Source organism: Spea bombifrons, chromosome 5 (assembly GCF_027358695.1).
Source record: "Spea bombifrons isolate aSpeBom1 chromosome 5, aSpeBom1.2.pri, whole genome shotgun sequence".
Lineage (NCBI taxonomy): Eukaryota > Metazoa > Chordata > Amphibia > Anura > Pelobatidae > Spea > Spea bombifrons.
Genome location: NC_071091.1, coordinates 80611581 through 80627863, shown reverse-complemented (window position 1 = coordinate 80627863; position 16283 = coordinate 80611581). Strand labels below are relative to the sequence as shown.

The window sequence follows — 16283 nt, the reverse complement described above, 5'->3', positions numbered from 1 at the left end:
TAACCTCATGTTTTGTTTCATATTTTATTTTTTTTACTTTCCGTTCTCCTAAATGCCGGACTAAACCCTTTAACCAGACTTCCCACATGGAATTTAGGGTATAGCAAAGCTTGTGGCTAAGCCATCAGTATGTTCCTCTGCAGTACAAGGCATGGTTCAAGGTTTTCTGTTACAACTTGCCTGTACCAGAGTAACGCATGGATTATACTAACCATACAGCTTTTAGGACAGGTTCTAGGATGTTATTCACGCCATTAGTCATATTTACCGCAGACCTTCTCCCATTGTGGTTTTACATAGCTCGTCTTAAAAGTCTTGGAGCCGTTCTGCTTCCTTAGATAATTATTTGAGATCTATTGACTCAGACCACACACCCCGTGCTTCCTTCCCATGTGCGGTTCCTTTGGAATAAGTCTCGCTTATGGTCTTTCCACCTATCCTATATTTTAATGATGAGAAGCATTGTACATGCATAAACATGAATATATAGCAGTGCATGCGCCATATGCATGATCATAAGGCTTGGCATAACCCAATAAAGCCTAGTTTTTTATTTTTTGCAGAAAAAGATTATATTTACATTTTTCTGCAAGGGAAAGAACAGGACATGTCACACCTGGACCCTAACCTTGTGTGCCATTTTATATTGGTCTCTGGCTCCTAGAAATTATTGAGCTTGCTCCCAGATTTCTCTAGCTTACACTTCATTTTGTTGAGCCCTGTTCTAGGATGATCCATCTTGGCTTTTGAAGCATTATAGTAGGTCATAGTGCCAAGGTATTTTATTCCCATTGTGGCCAATGGAGTGTGCCGGGTCATTGAACCATTCCATTGGTTACACTTTTGAACTTTATACCAGAATCATTCATTATACAAGCTCCTATAGTCCGCAGAAGGGCTGTTTTCCCTTGCCTTAAATCATTTCCAATGCATTGTGTACGCCGTTCTGCGCAGATGCTATTATGCTGTGTTTTGTTTCCGCAAAAGATATTTTGGAACATGGCGCTTGTAACCACAATACACAAGGCGCTGGCATGCGTGCAAGTATAGTGTATTTTCGACATGCTCAGTGGTGTAACCCAGATGCTAAAGTTTGATGCGCCCCCTTGTTGGTTTTTCCTAACTTTTTGTAAACGGCTTTTTGGTGTACAGTATATTATATGCCAAACACTCCCGTCCTTCTTGGAGCACTTTAACACAATAAAGATTTGAATGAACTAGGTACATAAGCATTTTTGCTTAAAAAAAATAATTCTTTAGACACTTTAGAATTGTTTGTAGGTATATTTCTGCACAGTGAGGTATGCTTGGAATGTACCTAGAGCTGCACTTGGGTAGTAGAATAAATATACTCAAAGCTAAGATCTTCACCCAATCTTACGCTTTTATTACTTAATTTAGCATGAAAGGAGTCGTTCCTATCACTAGAATGCAATACGAGGATAATACGCCATTCTACTGATCCGTATATAATTGTCTGCATACCGTTAGCTATTCAGAACCATTTTCACTCGGTGGCTACCTCTCTATTTTGTCTGTTATTTTTTTCTAGCTAGATTTCAGCATGCCGTGAAGTTAATTTTAATCTGACTGCAAAAAAGATCAAGGCAACTGCAGCGTGTAAAAGTTGTTTTATATATTTTTAAACATACCCTTGATCACAGGTATGGACTTAATTTCTGCCTATAAGGGAATTCATTGGTAACTATAATTTACCTTTAATCTATGTTGTTTTTAAATGTAATTTCTGCAGTGTCCTATTATCTGTCTCTATGGCTGGACAGACGTTTGTGGAGTGTTAATGGGCTAACGTGTGAATTTTCAGGACAGTTAAAGATTTCAACATTCTAATTCTCAGCAGTCCCCATTTTTAGGCGCTGTCCTGGGCAGCTGCTCCACTGTACTGCTTTTGCTATCAGTGGTTAACATGGGCCTTTTGAGAAGATACAGTCTCCTCGGACAAGCCCTGGAAGGTGTAAAATCAATAGAGATCTCAGGTATTGCAACTTGTACGTGGCCACCTGAAATGTATGTAACATTGGCGGATCCGCAAGGGGTCCCTCCTTGAGATAGACGGGGCATGCTCTGGGAGTAGGGATAAAGAGGAACTTTTGGCACCTCTTTATCTCCCTAACTTCCAGGAGGAGGCAGGGTCAGACAATGTGATGAACTGACAACAGGGTCATAGGCGTTTGTGTTAGTGGGAGTGCCCCTTCCAAGGTCAAGCTCTGGATCTGCCCTTGGTATGTAATAGTATACATTATGAAGAGCTACTCCTGCAAAAGGGCTTGGCTGGCCCATTTTAATACATATTTCAATCAGTGAGATTTCTCCTTATTTATTGTGCTATGCAATATACAGGGCCAACTCAGCCCTTTTGTAGCAGAGTATTTCACATAATGCTTGGTGGAGTCAGCGAGTTGAGACTTCAACCCTCTTTAGTGACTTTGTACCTTTAGAAAGCCTAGTCGTGTTATTCACCTCTTCTTGTAAAACCCATCCGTTGGTGTTTTACTGCTGTCTATTCCAGCCCTGTTGGAGGCTTCTACAGTAATTGGATGATTTTTCTGTCTGAAAGCTGACCTGTGGCCAGTGCGAAAAATCCCTAAGAGCGTAGCTTTGATGAATTAGTTATTACTTTGTAGGGCACATCAAGCACCAGTTCCTGGAAAATTGCCAAATGTGTTGATATTTTGGCTCACCACAAACACTCCTATGTATGACAGGTGACCAAAACAAACACGTCTGCTGATTATTTTTATGATTGTTATATCTATGAAATGTTGAAAGCAGTAAAGACTATCCAACACTTGCACCCAAAACGGAGTTCCAAGAACAACCCACCCAACTTGATATGTTAAGTCCCTTATATCCTTTTTTCTTCCTACTTTAGCTTGCAAATTATATTTTGTAACATTTTTATAACCCTAGGTAAACAATTCTACTGTATCACGCATAGCAGGGGGTGATTTCTAGCATTCTTTATTTCAGTTAATGCCTTTTGTTTTGCGGACGTTCTATTATCTGTTCTCACTTCTTCTTGAGAGTGTTTAGTATCTACGATACATCAATCCAAGCAGCCGAGTATTTATTGAATTTTTTTTTTAAGACCCACTCGTTGACAGAGAACATTCTTATTCTTGGTGTCATGATATCGCTATTATTTAGCTTGGTAAGAGTCACTTTCAAATGCCACCACGATCCCAGAGCAATCGTGGCACAGCACATGAGCTTCTTATAAGAGTGTACCGGAGTATCGGCCACTGGTTCAAACTAACAGATAAGGATGTCTGGAGAAAGTTAAAAACTCTGATGGACTTTCATTGAATTTTAACTGTTAGCCTTTTACTAAACACAGACCTTTGGAAATTTTGTGCCACTCAAAGCCTATCATTTTTTTCATGCAATTGTCCTGTTATTTTTTTCAATCAGTAATTGCTTTTCCGGTACTGGGTGACTCGTACTTAATATCCGCTTGAAAGCCAAGTCTTTTGAACTATAAATTGTAAATAAAAACCTGCCCTGACTTGTGCAATAAAACTACAGATGAGACAGAATCTTCTTTTGATAATAATTCTTTGCCGGGCAATTGAACTGTGAGCCAGTAAAATGGGGATATCTAATGGATTGTATTGATTTCAGGGCTGCCAGCCAGAGGCTTTTGCCAATACATTTATGGAAGTTATAAAGGATTTATGAACAAAAAAAAAATACCTAGCTGTAATCATTTATTGATTTTGGTTATTTTTCCAGCAGTACCAATAATGTTCACACTGCATTTCAAAGATGATAAGCAGATAGTCTCAAGTCAACGGTGATAAAGGTGGTCGTAGCGGTGTGTTCAACAAATGGTGGGTGGAAGAGAGCTCAGTGTTGAGCTTTAGCACCTCGTAATGGTAGGAAGACATTTCTCAGATATTCCGTTGTAAACCATTTTGTACAATTAGGTCAAGAAGTGCGGGACTAAAAGAATCTGCTTGTCTTTCCTCGTGCCGAAGTCCTGGTGGTATACTGGTGTTGTCTTTCTTACAATGACGTAGATATGGACTACTTTTGGCAAGGATGTGATTTCGTGTAAAAAATGCAGAATATGTGACTTTTTAACTTATCACGTTCACACACCCAAATCTTTTAAGGTTCCAAATTAAATGAACAGTATCAGTATTGATTGAAATTATGTCAATGTGGGCAAAATGAGTAAAGTTAATAAAATCGGCACTTTATTTTAGGAAGGACACTACAGGTACCACATTATCTGGACTTGAATAAATCTTTGGGTCTTTTTTTTAGGATTAATGGCGCTAATTGATGTGGGATATTTAATCCCATGATGTTAGTAATGATTTCGGACTCCCTGTGTGTCCGTTTTTTGCACTCATCTAGGCTCTGTGGCATGCCAGGCTCTATCAAACCTGAAGCTTGCCGGAGCTGCTTCTGTATACATTTTATACACAGGCTGTCAATGTGTAGATATCATTTGTAATCAGGTCTTGAGATGAGATGATGGCCGGTGCCAAAAGTACTCCAAATCCAGCTGCATATTAATGTGCATCCTGAGAAAATAGTTTCCTGGGGCAGGTGTTTGCCTTTTACAGCTGGATTCATCTCGTATCTGTGTAATACACAGAGGGCAGTCATTTGAAGACCCTCATATTCAGTTGATGCCTGTTCTTCTGTAAGCATTTTATTAGTTGCTTGTACAATGGGCCAAGATACAACAGCAAATGACACACACTTGTCCTTGGCCCAAGCAATGTTGTTGCCAAAATACCAAATTTAATTGCAGAGGTTATGTTGTAATAAGTACCAGTAAACGGGTATATTCATTTTAAGTTGAACCCTGATGTGTATCATATATCATTCATCATATGTATTCTTTAAGTGTTTGATGTTTTCTTAACAATTGACAAAAATATCCTTCAGATTCTCAGCCCGTCTGGCATGTAGCAGAGCAAAAGTTGTACCCTGTGAGGTATGTACCTTAAACCAGAGCAGCGCCACCAGTCCAGGTACAAAAATGGCTCTGCATGCCGGGATATGACGTAATGTGCAGCACCTTTTAATGAACCCTATGGAGGTTGTGCTAAGCCAACACAGCTGACATAGTGTAAATAGGCCAGTTAAGGATCTCCCCTGTAACCATCAGATTGTTCACTGTCGCCCCTGTAGACCTGTTGCCCAGGGCCAGGATACGTCACTTGTTATACTTGACTTATAGCATAACTCCCAACATTTCAGGTGTTCACATCAGCACCAGGTTAGAGCTGCAATGGAGATCACCACGGATCTTCATTGATTTTTCACATCCCTGGGTCATCCAAGGGGATCAGGAGTTTAGGAGGTACTTTCTGCACACATGCTTGTTAGAACCTACCCAAGATCACTTAGTGAGCTGCACTGGAGCTGATCGTCAGTAAGTATATCATGTGGCAGCAGATATGGTTAGCACAACCCATCTCCTACACAACAAATGCTGCTTCTCTAAGCGTAATTACATAGAATTTTACTTTAAACTTTAAAAAAGTATGAATTGAGAATCCTTATTATCTTTTTTGTTAATTAAATCCTATTAAGTGAAAGAGAAAAAAAAACAGGGCCACATATGAGGGATTCACAATCCAAATAAGTTGTGTGGCAACTTTGACTACTTAACTAGATAAAGAGGACTTGTCAGCTCTGTCGATTTATTTTTGGCAAATGAAATATTGGTTAAAGAAAAACATCAGATAATATGGTGTAAGAGGGAAAAACAATGCAAATGGTATTTGTGCGATTTTATTGCATTATCTTTTTTTTGGATCATCTCTTATAGAAACGATTGAACGTGTCAGCCCTTTCCCCCCTCTCAATCAAATTAAGGATGTTAATGCAGTGATATCCATTATAACACACAACACAATGAAAGTGATGGCCTTTTAACTGAATGTAATACCATGTATATAATATCTATAGGCAGGGGTGGACTGGGGATAATGAGGCAGCCCATGGGACTTTATGTTTTTATGCTCGCGTAGCGTGCGGCCGGGCATAACCAGCCAGCGGCTGAAGCAGCAAATCTGGTGAGCATAGGGAGTTGTCAGTAAGTGGCCCAGCATGCGGGATGGCCAGTGCATATGTAATATTCACATACATTTACTCTTTACTGTCTTATGGTGTTATTTGCCTTTGACTAATGAGATGATGGCAATCACCATGCATGTGTATATTTTTTTAGGACACCCGGCCCAATATGTCCAGACCTCTGATCACCAGATCACCTGCATCTCCTTTGAACAATCAAGGCATTCCTACCCCTGCACAGCTCACCAAGTCCAACGCACCCGTCCACATCGATGTTGGTGGACACATGTATACCAGCAGCCTGGCGACTCTCACAAAGTACCCTGATTCCAGGTAAGCATGCCAACAGTACGCAGAATTCATCCTGTACTATTGTTACAGTCTTGTGAGAAATTACTATTGTCTGGATAGTGTAAACCTTGCCCTGATGGAGTGATAAAAATGTATTTTTGCTCAGAATCTCAGATTGTCCAAAAACCACCACCATAAAAAGATTGATCATATGTTGAAATGATTCTTTAAAGCCCATGTCATGCCATTAGGAAGCCCAACAGAACTTCATAATTGAATGAGGAGATGTAAGTAGGAGAACCGCTGTGAAAGGCTTTGAAAGTAAGAGTCAAGATTTTGAAATGAATCCTGAAGTACACATATAATAAACAAATGTATAAAAACAAACATTTTACTAGAAGACATGGTTATTATTATTAATAAGATATCATAATAAAAGATTATTTATTGTAGTAATAGGTTTGCTAGATGCTGTCTTTCTGTGCCCAATTTAGTATTGGGCACAGACTGGTAACTCTGGGTAAATAGGTTTGTGCGGGTCACAAATCACAGATTTATTTCATCTTTTAAGAAAATAATAGTTTCCTGGTTTGCTTCACAGTTCTCCAAAAAAGATCCCCCTTTCACTGCTGATAAGAGCCTCACGTTACATTTTTTTATATATATATATAAACCAAGTTAATTCTTAGTGTATAGGAAAAAAATAATAATGTATTCCCTGTGGAAAGTTTCCTAAACAGAAATAATTACAGTGCAGGTCTTAACAAATACCCTTTCTGTGAATAAAGGTGACCCGTATCTGTACTCCCAACAGAAGGTAGGCGCTGTCTTGGTTACAGGAGTGTGTTTATGAAAAACCTTTGGCACTACGCGAGGTCTTGTTTGACTGCCCTTATATTACAGTGCAGTTACTAAGCAACTTTGGCACCTATGTCAAGTTGCACAATGAAACAAACTCAGATCATTTGGGGTTTTACGCTCCGGGCGACAGGTGTGTGTGTGTATATCCATGTAATGGATATTTGCAGACTGTCCATCTGCAGGAATTCTGAATTGCTGATTAAATTCGGCCAGCAAACTGTATGGATTTGGAATGTGTTGAAAGGAACTTTCACAACCTGTGATTTATGTGTATTCACACGGCATGTATTTAGCAGGGCTCATCTTAGTGCCAGGAAAGTCAGGCAGTTGCCTTGGGGTTCCTCAACCAGGAGGGCGTAGGCAGTCACAATAGAAAATGCACCCAATGTCGGCCTGGTGTCTGACAGAGGTGCAACAGATGTGTTCGCAGAGTGTGTGGGGGAGGCATGGGAGGCATGCACAAAAGATCTAGGCTTACATTGGCATTTTAAATGTATAAAAAAACATGGAGTGTTTGTGCAGGGACGGCAAAAGGGGCTTACTGCCTGGGGCACTATTTGGTCGACGACCGGTCCTGGTATTTAGTAGTTGAGCATTCATCCTATACGTGATATTTGCAACATCTGCCTCACATTGAGCAGTGTAGGTTAGTTTATTCTCTACAATTATTCCCAAGTCCTTTTCATTTAATGATTTGGCTAACACAACATGATTTAAGGTATAATTTATAAATATACTTCTTTTCCAAAATGCATAGCTTTGCATTTGTCAACATTAAAGCTCACCAGCCACTTGGTCGCCCAGTGCTCCAGTTTGATAAAAAAATTAAAAACTCTGCATGCAGGGAAATAACATCTAGTTCAGACTATATTTACCTGTATTAATTTGTGTCATCAGGAAGCACTAACCTGTGGATTTCAATACAAACTGGAAGACAAGCTTTGTGTTTGAAGTGTTGGAATTAGGTTTGCTTACACCTTTTTGCTAATTTAACACGGAATAACAGATTTTCCTCTCTATGATTTGGGATGTCACAACAAATATTACATATATTATTAGATTTTGTATGTTTCTGCATGGTATTGCAATAGAAACTGAAGTTTTTTAAACGAGGCTCTTTGCTCATACTTATCCCAAAATTGATTTTTTTTCCTCAAAATGCCAGAAGAGGATTTAGGGGTCCTGTAGCCTGGATAACAAATGAAAATCTTTCCTGTCTTAGAGCAAAGTGAGCAGTCAATGCAAATATAAAAAATGATCCTCTAAGACAGTGCCCTACAGTATTTCATGTCTCCATCATGAGATGTGGTCTTTAATCAAAGCCTCTCATAGACTAGCTTGACAGAGATATAATCTTGAAAGTATACAGGTGAACGAAAGCATGTTGGGTATGGAGAAAAACCTTGGTTTGTAGAGATATGAAAGTACTTTTTTTTTTTGCTTTATTAATTGTATTCTTTCTTTGAAAATATAAACAAAGCATTGTCCAAAATGTCTTGGTATATCCCTGTCAGCATGGCAAGACATTTTGGACAATGCTATGCTTCCAAAATTGTGGAGGCAGTTTGGGGAAGACCCCAAACTTTTGAATTGTAGTGTATCTATATAAATATAATAATAATAATAAATAAAGCTACGAAATAGCCGCTATTTAAAATGAATATATTAATATATATATAAATACCGTATTTGCTCGATTATAAGACTACCCCGATTATAAGACGACCCCCCAAAATCAAAATATTAATTTAGGAAAAAAACAAAAAGCCTGAATATAAGACGACCCTATAGGAAAAAAAGTTTTACCAGTAAATATTAATTCATGTAAATATATTTTTTAAATTTCCTTTTATTTGCCAACCTGCCCCCCCCAGTTATGCCACTCTGCCCCCAGAAATGCTTTATACCCCCCCCTATTTGCCACTCTGCCCCATGATATGCCTTATACCCCTATATGCCACTCTGGCATATAGGGGGTTAAAAGGCATATCATGGGGCTGAGTGGCATATAGGGGGTTAAAATGCATTTCTGGAGGTATATATGCATATCATGGGGCTGAGTGGCATATAGGGGGTTAAAATGCATTTCTGGAGGTCCAGAAATGCATTTTAACCCCCTATATGCCACTCAGCCCCATGATATGCCTTTTAACCCAGCATGTACTGGCTGCCTTGGCTTGATAGGAGTGTGATTGCTGCTAACAGCAATCACACTCCTATCAAGCCAAGGCAGCCAGTACATGCTGGAACCTGGGGATGATAGTAGTGGGATTACAGCCTCCCTATGCCATGCTACAACCCCCACCCCCCTTACACATCCATGCTATCACACACAAACACACATTCACAAACATTTAAATACTCATTCATTCCATTAATCACACATACTTCACACATTAATCACACATACTTACCCAAAAACCCTCCCCCACCCCCTTACCTGAACTGCAGATCTCTCACTCGAAGACTTCTGCAGGGGACCGGCTGTACCAGCAACTTCTCTGGCCCCGCCCCCAGAGGAGGGAGGGGGAGATAGAGTTCTGTGAGGAAGCTATAAGCTTCCTGTCCTCCTGCTTCTAACGGAAGAGACGCTGCTCGCGACCGGTAAGCAGCATGGCCCCAGCCATTTTTTTGGGGTCTGATTAGAAGACGACCCCGATTATAAGACGAGGGGTATTTTTCAGAGCATTTGCTCTGGAAAAAACCTCGTCTTATAATCGAGCAAATACGGTATATTTTTATATATATATACACACACACTCATTTGGTGTTTAGCTGCTCTAATGTTTCTCTGGGATGATTCATAATGTGTGGTAACCCTAAGGGGGGCAGGAGATATTTTCAGCTGAACGCTTCTCCGGGCACATGATAAACTTACCGCCGGTCCGCTCCAGCGCCGGCTCAGCAAGGCTTTGTTGTTTTCAATTGGAGTGGGGGGTTTTCCACTGACTTGCTGCTTTAGTAAATTTCTATTGGTTTGACACATTAAAAAGTAAATCATATATAGCTATAACAGGCATTACGTGACCTGGAACCTGTGGTTTGAGGGGAGTAGAGAAAGCCCAATGAAACACAGAAACCTAGAACTTAATGGCAAATAAGAACCATTAAACAGTGATATATTAACCTTGATAAGCAGCACTGAGTCTACTGCCCCCTATACCTGCCACCCTAGGGCTAGGCCCTACTGGAATTGGCCAAAGTACGCCACTGGCTGTTATGACTGAAACCTTACTCGCCCTTTGGTGTTGTCTTGGATTCAGGGTTGTCTTGGATCCCCTGCATGTGTAAATTACCTGGCTGTATTAACCTCCTCTGTGTCTGCTGGGAGGCTGTTCCACTTACAGAGAGAGATGTTGTCTTCCGCATATAACAATCAGGTCCCGGCTTGGTTGAGCCTACTGATGCATTGACTGCCAGGGGCATCCTCACTATGAAATGATAAATAATAAACGCAACTTGTAGCGTAGGAACAGGAATTAATGTCAAAAGGCTAATCGAGGCCAAAACAAAAGACAATACATGCTAAGAAGGATACCCCAAAATATATTAACTGCCTTGCTACATTCTGCAAGGAAGAGATGTCAGGCGTAATAGGTACCGAGACGTCAGGAGCACATGCCCCACTGTAAAGGATTGGAGCGAAAAAATGTGACCGGGGAGACAACAAAATCTCCAAAAGTAGAGGACACAGGCACAGGATCTACGGCTATAACAAGAACGGCACTCGTGTGGCACATTGCACATGTTTTTGGTACCTTACAAAGTATATCATTTTTGCTTTTTATATTAAATCTTGAGCTGCCTTACTGGAAGTCAGATTGAAAGAAAGTGCTAGATTTCCAGAAACTCACATTAAAAAAAATATAAAAAAAAAAGAATTTTAAGCCAAAACCAGCAAGCTATCTGTGTAACACGTTCCAGGGCATATACTCCACTTGTTTTAATTTTAAGTCAGATGTCAAGAATAATATCAGTGAGGAACTGTAAACCGGTTTATATTAACAAAGTCTGACTGTCTATTTAGAGACCTGCACCTTCAGTATGACACAACAAAACAAAATGTCACATACTGAACAGTGCCTCCTGGCTTAGTTTAAATTCACTTCCATCTCTTGCTCCCAGAGTGGCTGTGTGTCAGACGTCTTGGGGGAATGAAGACTTTTTTGCAGATGGGAATGAGTTTTTCTCTTGTAGTTTGTGAACCTCACCTCTAGCAAAATGACCCAGAGAGCAAATGGCCTTGGGAAAAAAGTGGTGCTTGCTCCACTGTATGTGCGAAGTATTATTATACTCATCTTTTATTTATATAGTGCCAACAATTTACTGTACATATATTCAAAGGGCATGACAAACCTAAAATTGACAAACTAAGATGAACACACACTATATGGACAAAAGTATTGGGACCATAAGACCTACAAGAGAATGTGGAGTTGGTCCCCCCTATGCAGCTATAACAGCTTCCGCACTTCTTGGAAGGCTTTCCATAAGATTTTGGAGTGTTTCCGTTGGAATTTTTGCCTGTTCATCCAGTAGAGCAACTGATGTTGGACGAGAAGGCCATCCAAATTCATCCAACCATTGTCCAAAATGTCTTGTATGCTCAAAGGGACATACCAAGACATCGCAATTTGGCCCTTGTCAAAGTCACTCAGATTCTTACGCTTCCTGCTTCTAACACATGAAACTTGAGGAAGTAATGTTCACTTGCTGCCTAATATATCCCACCCACTGACATACATATATACATATATATATATATATATATAATTTTCTTCCGTGTCCCTGTCTCCTTTCCCACAGCTCCGCTTCTTCTCTTTCTTCTGGAAAGAAACTGGTAGACCCGTTACCCGCGGCTCTACCCTTTTGCAAAAGTACTCCAGTCCAGAATAATGCAGACAGATTAGCAGAGAAGCACAGAAACCATTCTCTTTCTCCTCTAATCCATCTTCATTATTCTTAAGGGCAGAGCCGCGGGGAGAGAGAGTGAGTGAGAGTATGAGACAACATGAATCAGAGTGTGTGTGTGCGAGTCAATGAGGGTAAGTGACAAAGAATTGAAAAGGCCATAATTTTGGCTGAACCAAAGGGCAAGAAACTAATTTTGTTGCCTGAAAACTAATGGACCAGAAACTTTTGCACAAGGCTACTGAATGTTCCTGTTAAATTTTCATGGTGTCCTCTCTTCATATCCATGGATGGATATCTGCAGAATCTCTGCAATATCTCTGCAGAATCCCCCCATATGCATTGTCCCCAATTACGCTTACAGTGGGCAGAGCACATGCTAAGCTAGAAATGGAGCTCAAGTTATGTATATAATAATAATAATTCGGAATAGGTAGAAAACGTCTTTTTTTCTTTTTTTGAGCTCTAATAAAACGGTACAGAATACATAGAACTATATATGAGCAGAATGTTCATCTTTTTTAATTCACTAGAGGCTCACAGCTAAATGTTTTCCTAATGTTTTGTTGTTGTGTTGAACATGTTTTGATTAAGTTTCCTCTAGTGTAATGTTCAATCTCTGAAGCATTTAAACTTGGCAGTGTATTTTACTGATGGAAAATAATAGTATAGTGAAAGCAACATTTAAGCTTTCTGCAAAATAGTTCAAGTCGGAAGGTACTATAAAAAAACCAAAACACTAATTCGTGTTACTGTGAGTGTATCGTGTTTTTAATTTACTGATATTCTCTGTAAAACAAACAAAAAATAATCAAAGTGGTCATGGGGAAGCAAACTGCCAAACTGTATTTATCTATGAATGCTTGCCATCTATTAACGTGGCAATCTCAGCATAAAGTATTATCTTTTTGCAACACGTTTAATTCACCTGATATCATAATTAAAATTACTATAATTGTTTTACTTAGGTAACCAGTTGATCTGAACCAATTTAATGGAATTTTTTTTATTTTCATTTTTTTTTGTGATCGCTTTATCTGTCAGTCTGAAACTGTATGTCATGCTTCACAGTATCTGCATCTGAGCTTCTTTGGGTTTGCTCTTTACTGTCAAGTAATGAGCATATAATGCATGTGTTTCCAAGAGGCCTCTTGACACCCGGCAAACTGAAAACAAATTGTCGAGTCACAACTGGGTGCCCGTAAGCAAAGCCGGAGAGCAGGCAGGCAGGCAGAGCACTGGGTGTCCTTACATGACTTCTACATTCTTTACAGGCACGTGCAGAGTTCCAGGTTGAGGGTTTCTAAGGCAGGGGCGGTGTCATATGTTTAGATGTATAATTATTAAAGGTTTCATAATCCATCAGTAAACAGTGTGTTCTGTTCTCGAAGCATTCCTGTAGAAGTATTTGTAAATTGTTGAGAAATCCCAAGTGCACACAATGCCTCGGATCTTAAATGGAAATGCTATATTCTCACAAACATGGGTGCGGGCAGTGCTATACTATTTCATAACTGTCTCATTATATTATTATTTATAACCTCGGCCCGTCAAAGAAATGTCACAAAAAAACCCATCTCAAAGAAAACTCTACTACAGAGAAAATGAAAACACGAGGGTCAGAATTGGCAGATTTCGGAGTAACGTTAAAAGTAGTGCTCTTACAGGGAATTCATTGGAGCCTCGTTGCCCTGTTGGTAGCCAGAAGACCAAATGTACCCTTACAGGCTTTACCTGGAAAATTATTTTAGTAAATCATTTTGCTATAACAGGCAAATTGTTAAATCTTGAACCTCACATGCGTACTGAAAATTAGGCAGTGTTTTTTTTTCTCACATGGAGGCCATACCTTTCTATCCCTGTTACACTATTACATTATTAAAAGAACACCCAACATTTCTTTTAATTGCTAAAATTAGATTAAAAATACGTTTTCATGCAGCTGCGTTTTAGCCATTTGTATATGTTCTAGCTCTTTTATGTTAACCCTATCCGCTGTACCAACGCCATGGCTCATTATACTGTCTGTGGTAGTCAAGAGAATAGCTCAGTCTAATTACCCAGTCTGACAAAGGTCTATCGTGGAATGGACCTTATTAGCATTGCCATAAAGAAACAGCTCAGCGTGGTGTCTGAGCAGGGACCGTCCCAAAAAAATATCACATGACTGAGATTAATCTCTAGGTAAAAGAAGTTTTTTTGGTGCAAATTGAGACAAAACCAGGTTTTTGTTAACCTGCAACACGGTATAGAGCGCTGTATTCTTTCACAGAGCGTCACCTTTTATTTTAATACACTGTGATCCTTTAGTTTTTTGATGTTTGCACTTCATATTAAGATGCTAAACAGTACTGCTCTGAGGCGAGACAAGAAAGCAGACGGATATTGGGTGACAACCGTGTAGTAAAACACACATTTGTGACGGCTTTGTACTGACATCAATAACTGAAATTCAAATGTTGTCAATAGCAATAAAGGTAAAGCCTCTTAACGTACTGTAAAAATGATGATTCTCATACCAGAAGGAATGAAAGGAAATGTCAAGTTGTTTTCGGTAATCCTTTTGAAAACTGCATTTTTTTCCCTTTTTTATCTGTTCTACTAGGAAGTACTACCATTAAATTCAACTTAATAATCACAAAAAGATATAAAGGTGCCGTTTATTAAATAAAGACATTAGACCACAAGTGTAACTATTGATACTAAACAAAAAAAGTTAGTTTAGTGTAACTACAAGAGTTTGTATTTAAACAATACTAGGCAAACCGGTTGGAAATGTTCTCATTACATTTAAAGAAGTCATTTTTTTTTTTTTTTCTTCCATTTGTACTATTTATAAAAAAATATGCAGAGCCTGTGACGTAGACTACAGGCCATTAACAGGTTTGGTAGCCGGTCTAATGATACAATGAAAGGATTGTAATTCTGTCTTGATATGTTTACACTGATATGCATGGGCTTTAAAAGTTACTATTTTTTTGCGATTCCAGAATTGGCAGACTTTTCGATGGTACGGAGCCTATTGTTCTGGATAGCTTAAAGCAGCACTATTTCATTGACCGCGATGGGCAGATGTTTCGCTATATCCTAAACTTCCTGCGCACATCAAAACTCCTAATCTCTGATGATTTCAAAGTAAGTCCACGTGTCGTTTTGTGTATGGTGTAGCGGCAAGCCATGCACGTCTGTCTTGGAGCTGATTATCACAATGTCATACTGTTTGATTTATTTATGATGTATAGTGTGAGCGTGTATTTGGCTTCAGTCTCCGGTTTTAGTGTGATGCGGTAAAGTGTTCTAAATGGATTGTCACATTAACACACTTTTACAAAAGTAAATGATGCATGTTTACTTAAAAGATATATTTCAATGCTTAGCATAATCGTCGTCTTTTTTTTATTGCCTTCAGGAAAGGTTTAGATTGAGGCAGCCAGTGTTTGTTTAACACAGCCCCAAATTAATGTTTTATAACTCCATTTGGCTTCTGTCATTTGTGATTTCAGGATTACTCTCTGCTCTATGAAGAGGCAAAATACTTTCATCTCCAGCCCATGCTCCTGGAGCTGGAACGGTGGAAACAGGACAAAGAGGCTGGCCGTTTCTCGCGGCCCTGCGAGTGTTTGGTAGTCAGAGTTGCGCCTGACCTTGGCGAAAGGATCACGCTGAGCGGAGACAAGTCGCTAATAGAGGAGGTTTTTCCGGAAATTGGGGACGTGATGTGTAATTCAGTCAATGCGGGCTGGAACCACGACTCTACACACGTTATTCGGTTTCCGCTTAATGGATACTGTCACCTCAATTCAGTACAGGTAATTGTTACTTTTCCAGTGATCCTTGGTATTAGAGATAACATTTCTGTATACCCATGACATAATTGACAACAAAGTGCATGCGATTACTACTGCAATTCTAACACATTTATAAGCTTTTTTATATCTGTACAACTAGTGTAGTAGCATACCGCAGAAGTAATTCTGAGAGCTATTGTTTTATTTTCATTCCATCTCGGCTCTATACATTTTCCTTAGAATTACATGGTTGTCCGGTAGACTTGCTCTCAGTCTGGGTGACTTCACGAGTAAATCTGTTTTGTGCGTTAAGAAAGGTAACACATCCGCACAGGAGATGCAGACATCCTGCTCCCCATTAGACTTCTTCCT

The 16283-nt window shown here is 39.5% G+C and overlaps 1 protein-coding gene across 2 annotated transcripts in view; it reads left to right on the top strand.

Moving 5' to 3' along the window:
• KCTD1 (potassium channel tetramerization domain containing 1) overlaps positions 1 to 16283 on the top strand; it is a 40212-nt gene that overhangs the window by 21749 nt on the left and 2180 nt on the right. For both annotated transcript variants that reach the window (XM_053467401.1, XM_053467402.1), the window contains exons 2-4: positions 6215 to 6393; positions 15114 to 15258; positions 15627 to 15932. In XM_053467401.1, coding sequence (XP_053323376.1) covers positions 6215 to 6393; positions 15114 to 15258; positions 15627 to 15932 — 630 coding nt within the window. The remainder of the gene's footprint in view (positions 1 to 6214; positions 6394 to 15113; positions 15259 to 15626; positions 15933 to 16283) is intronic.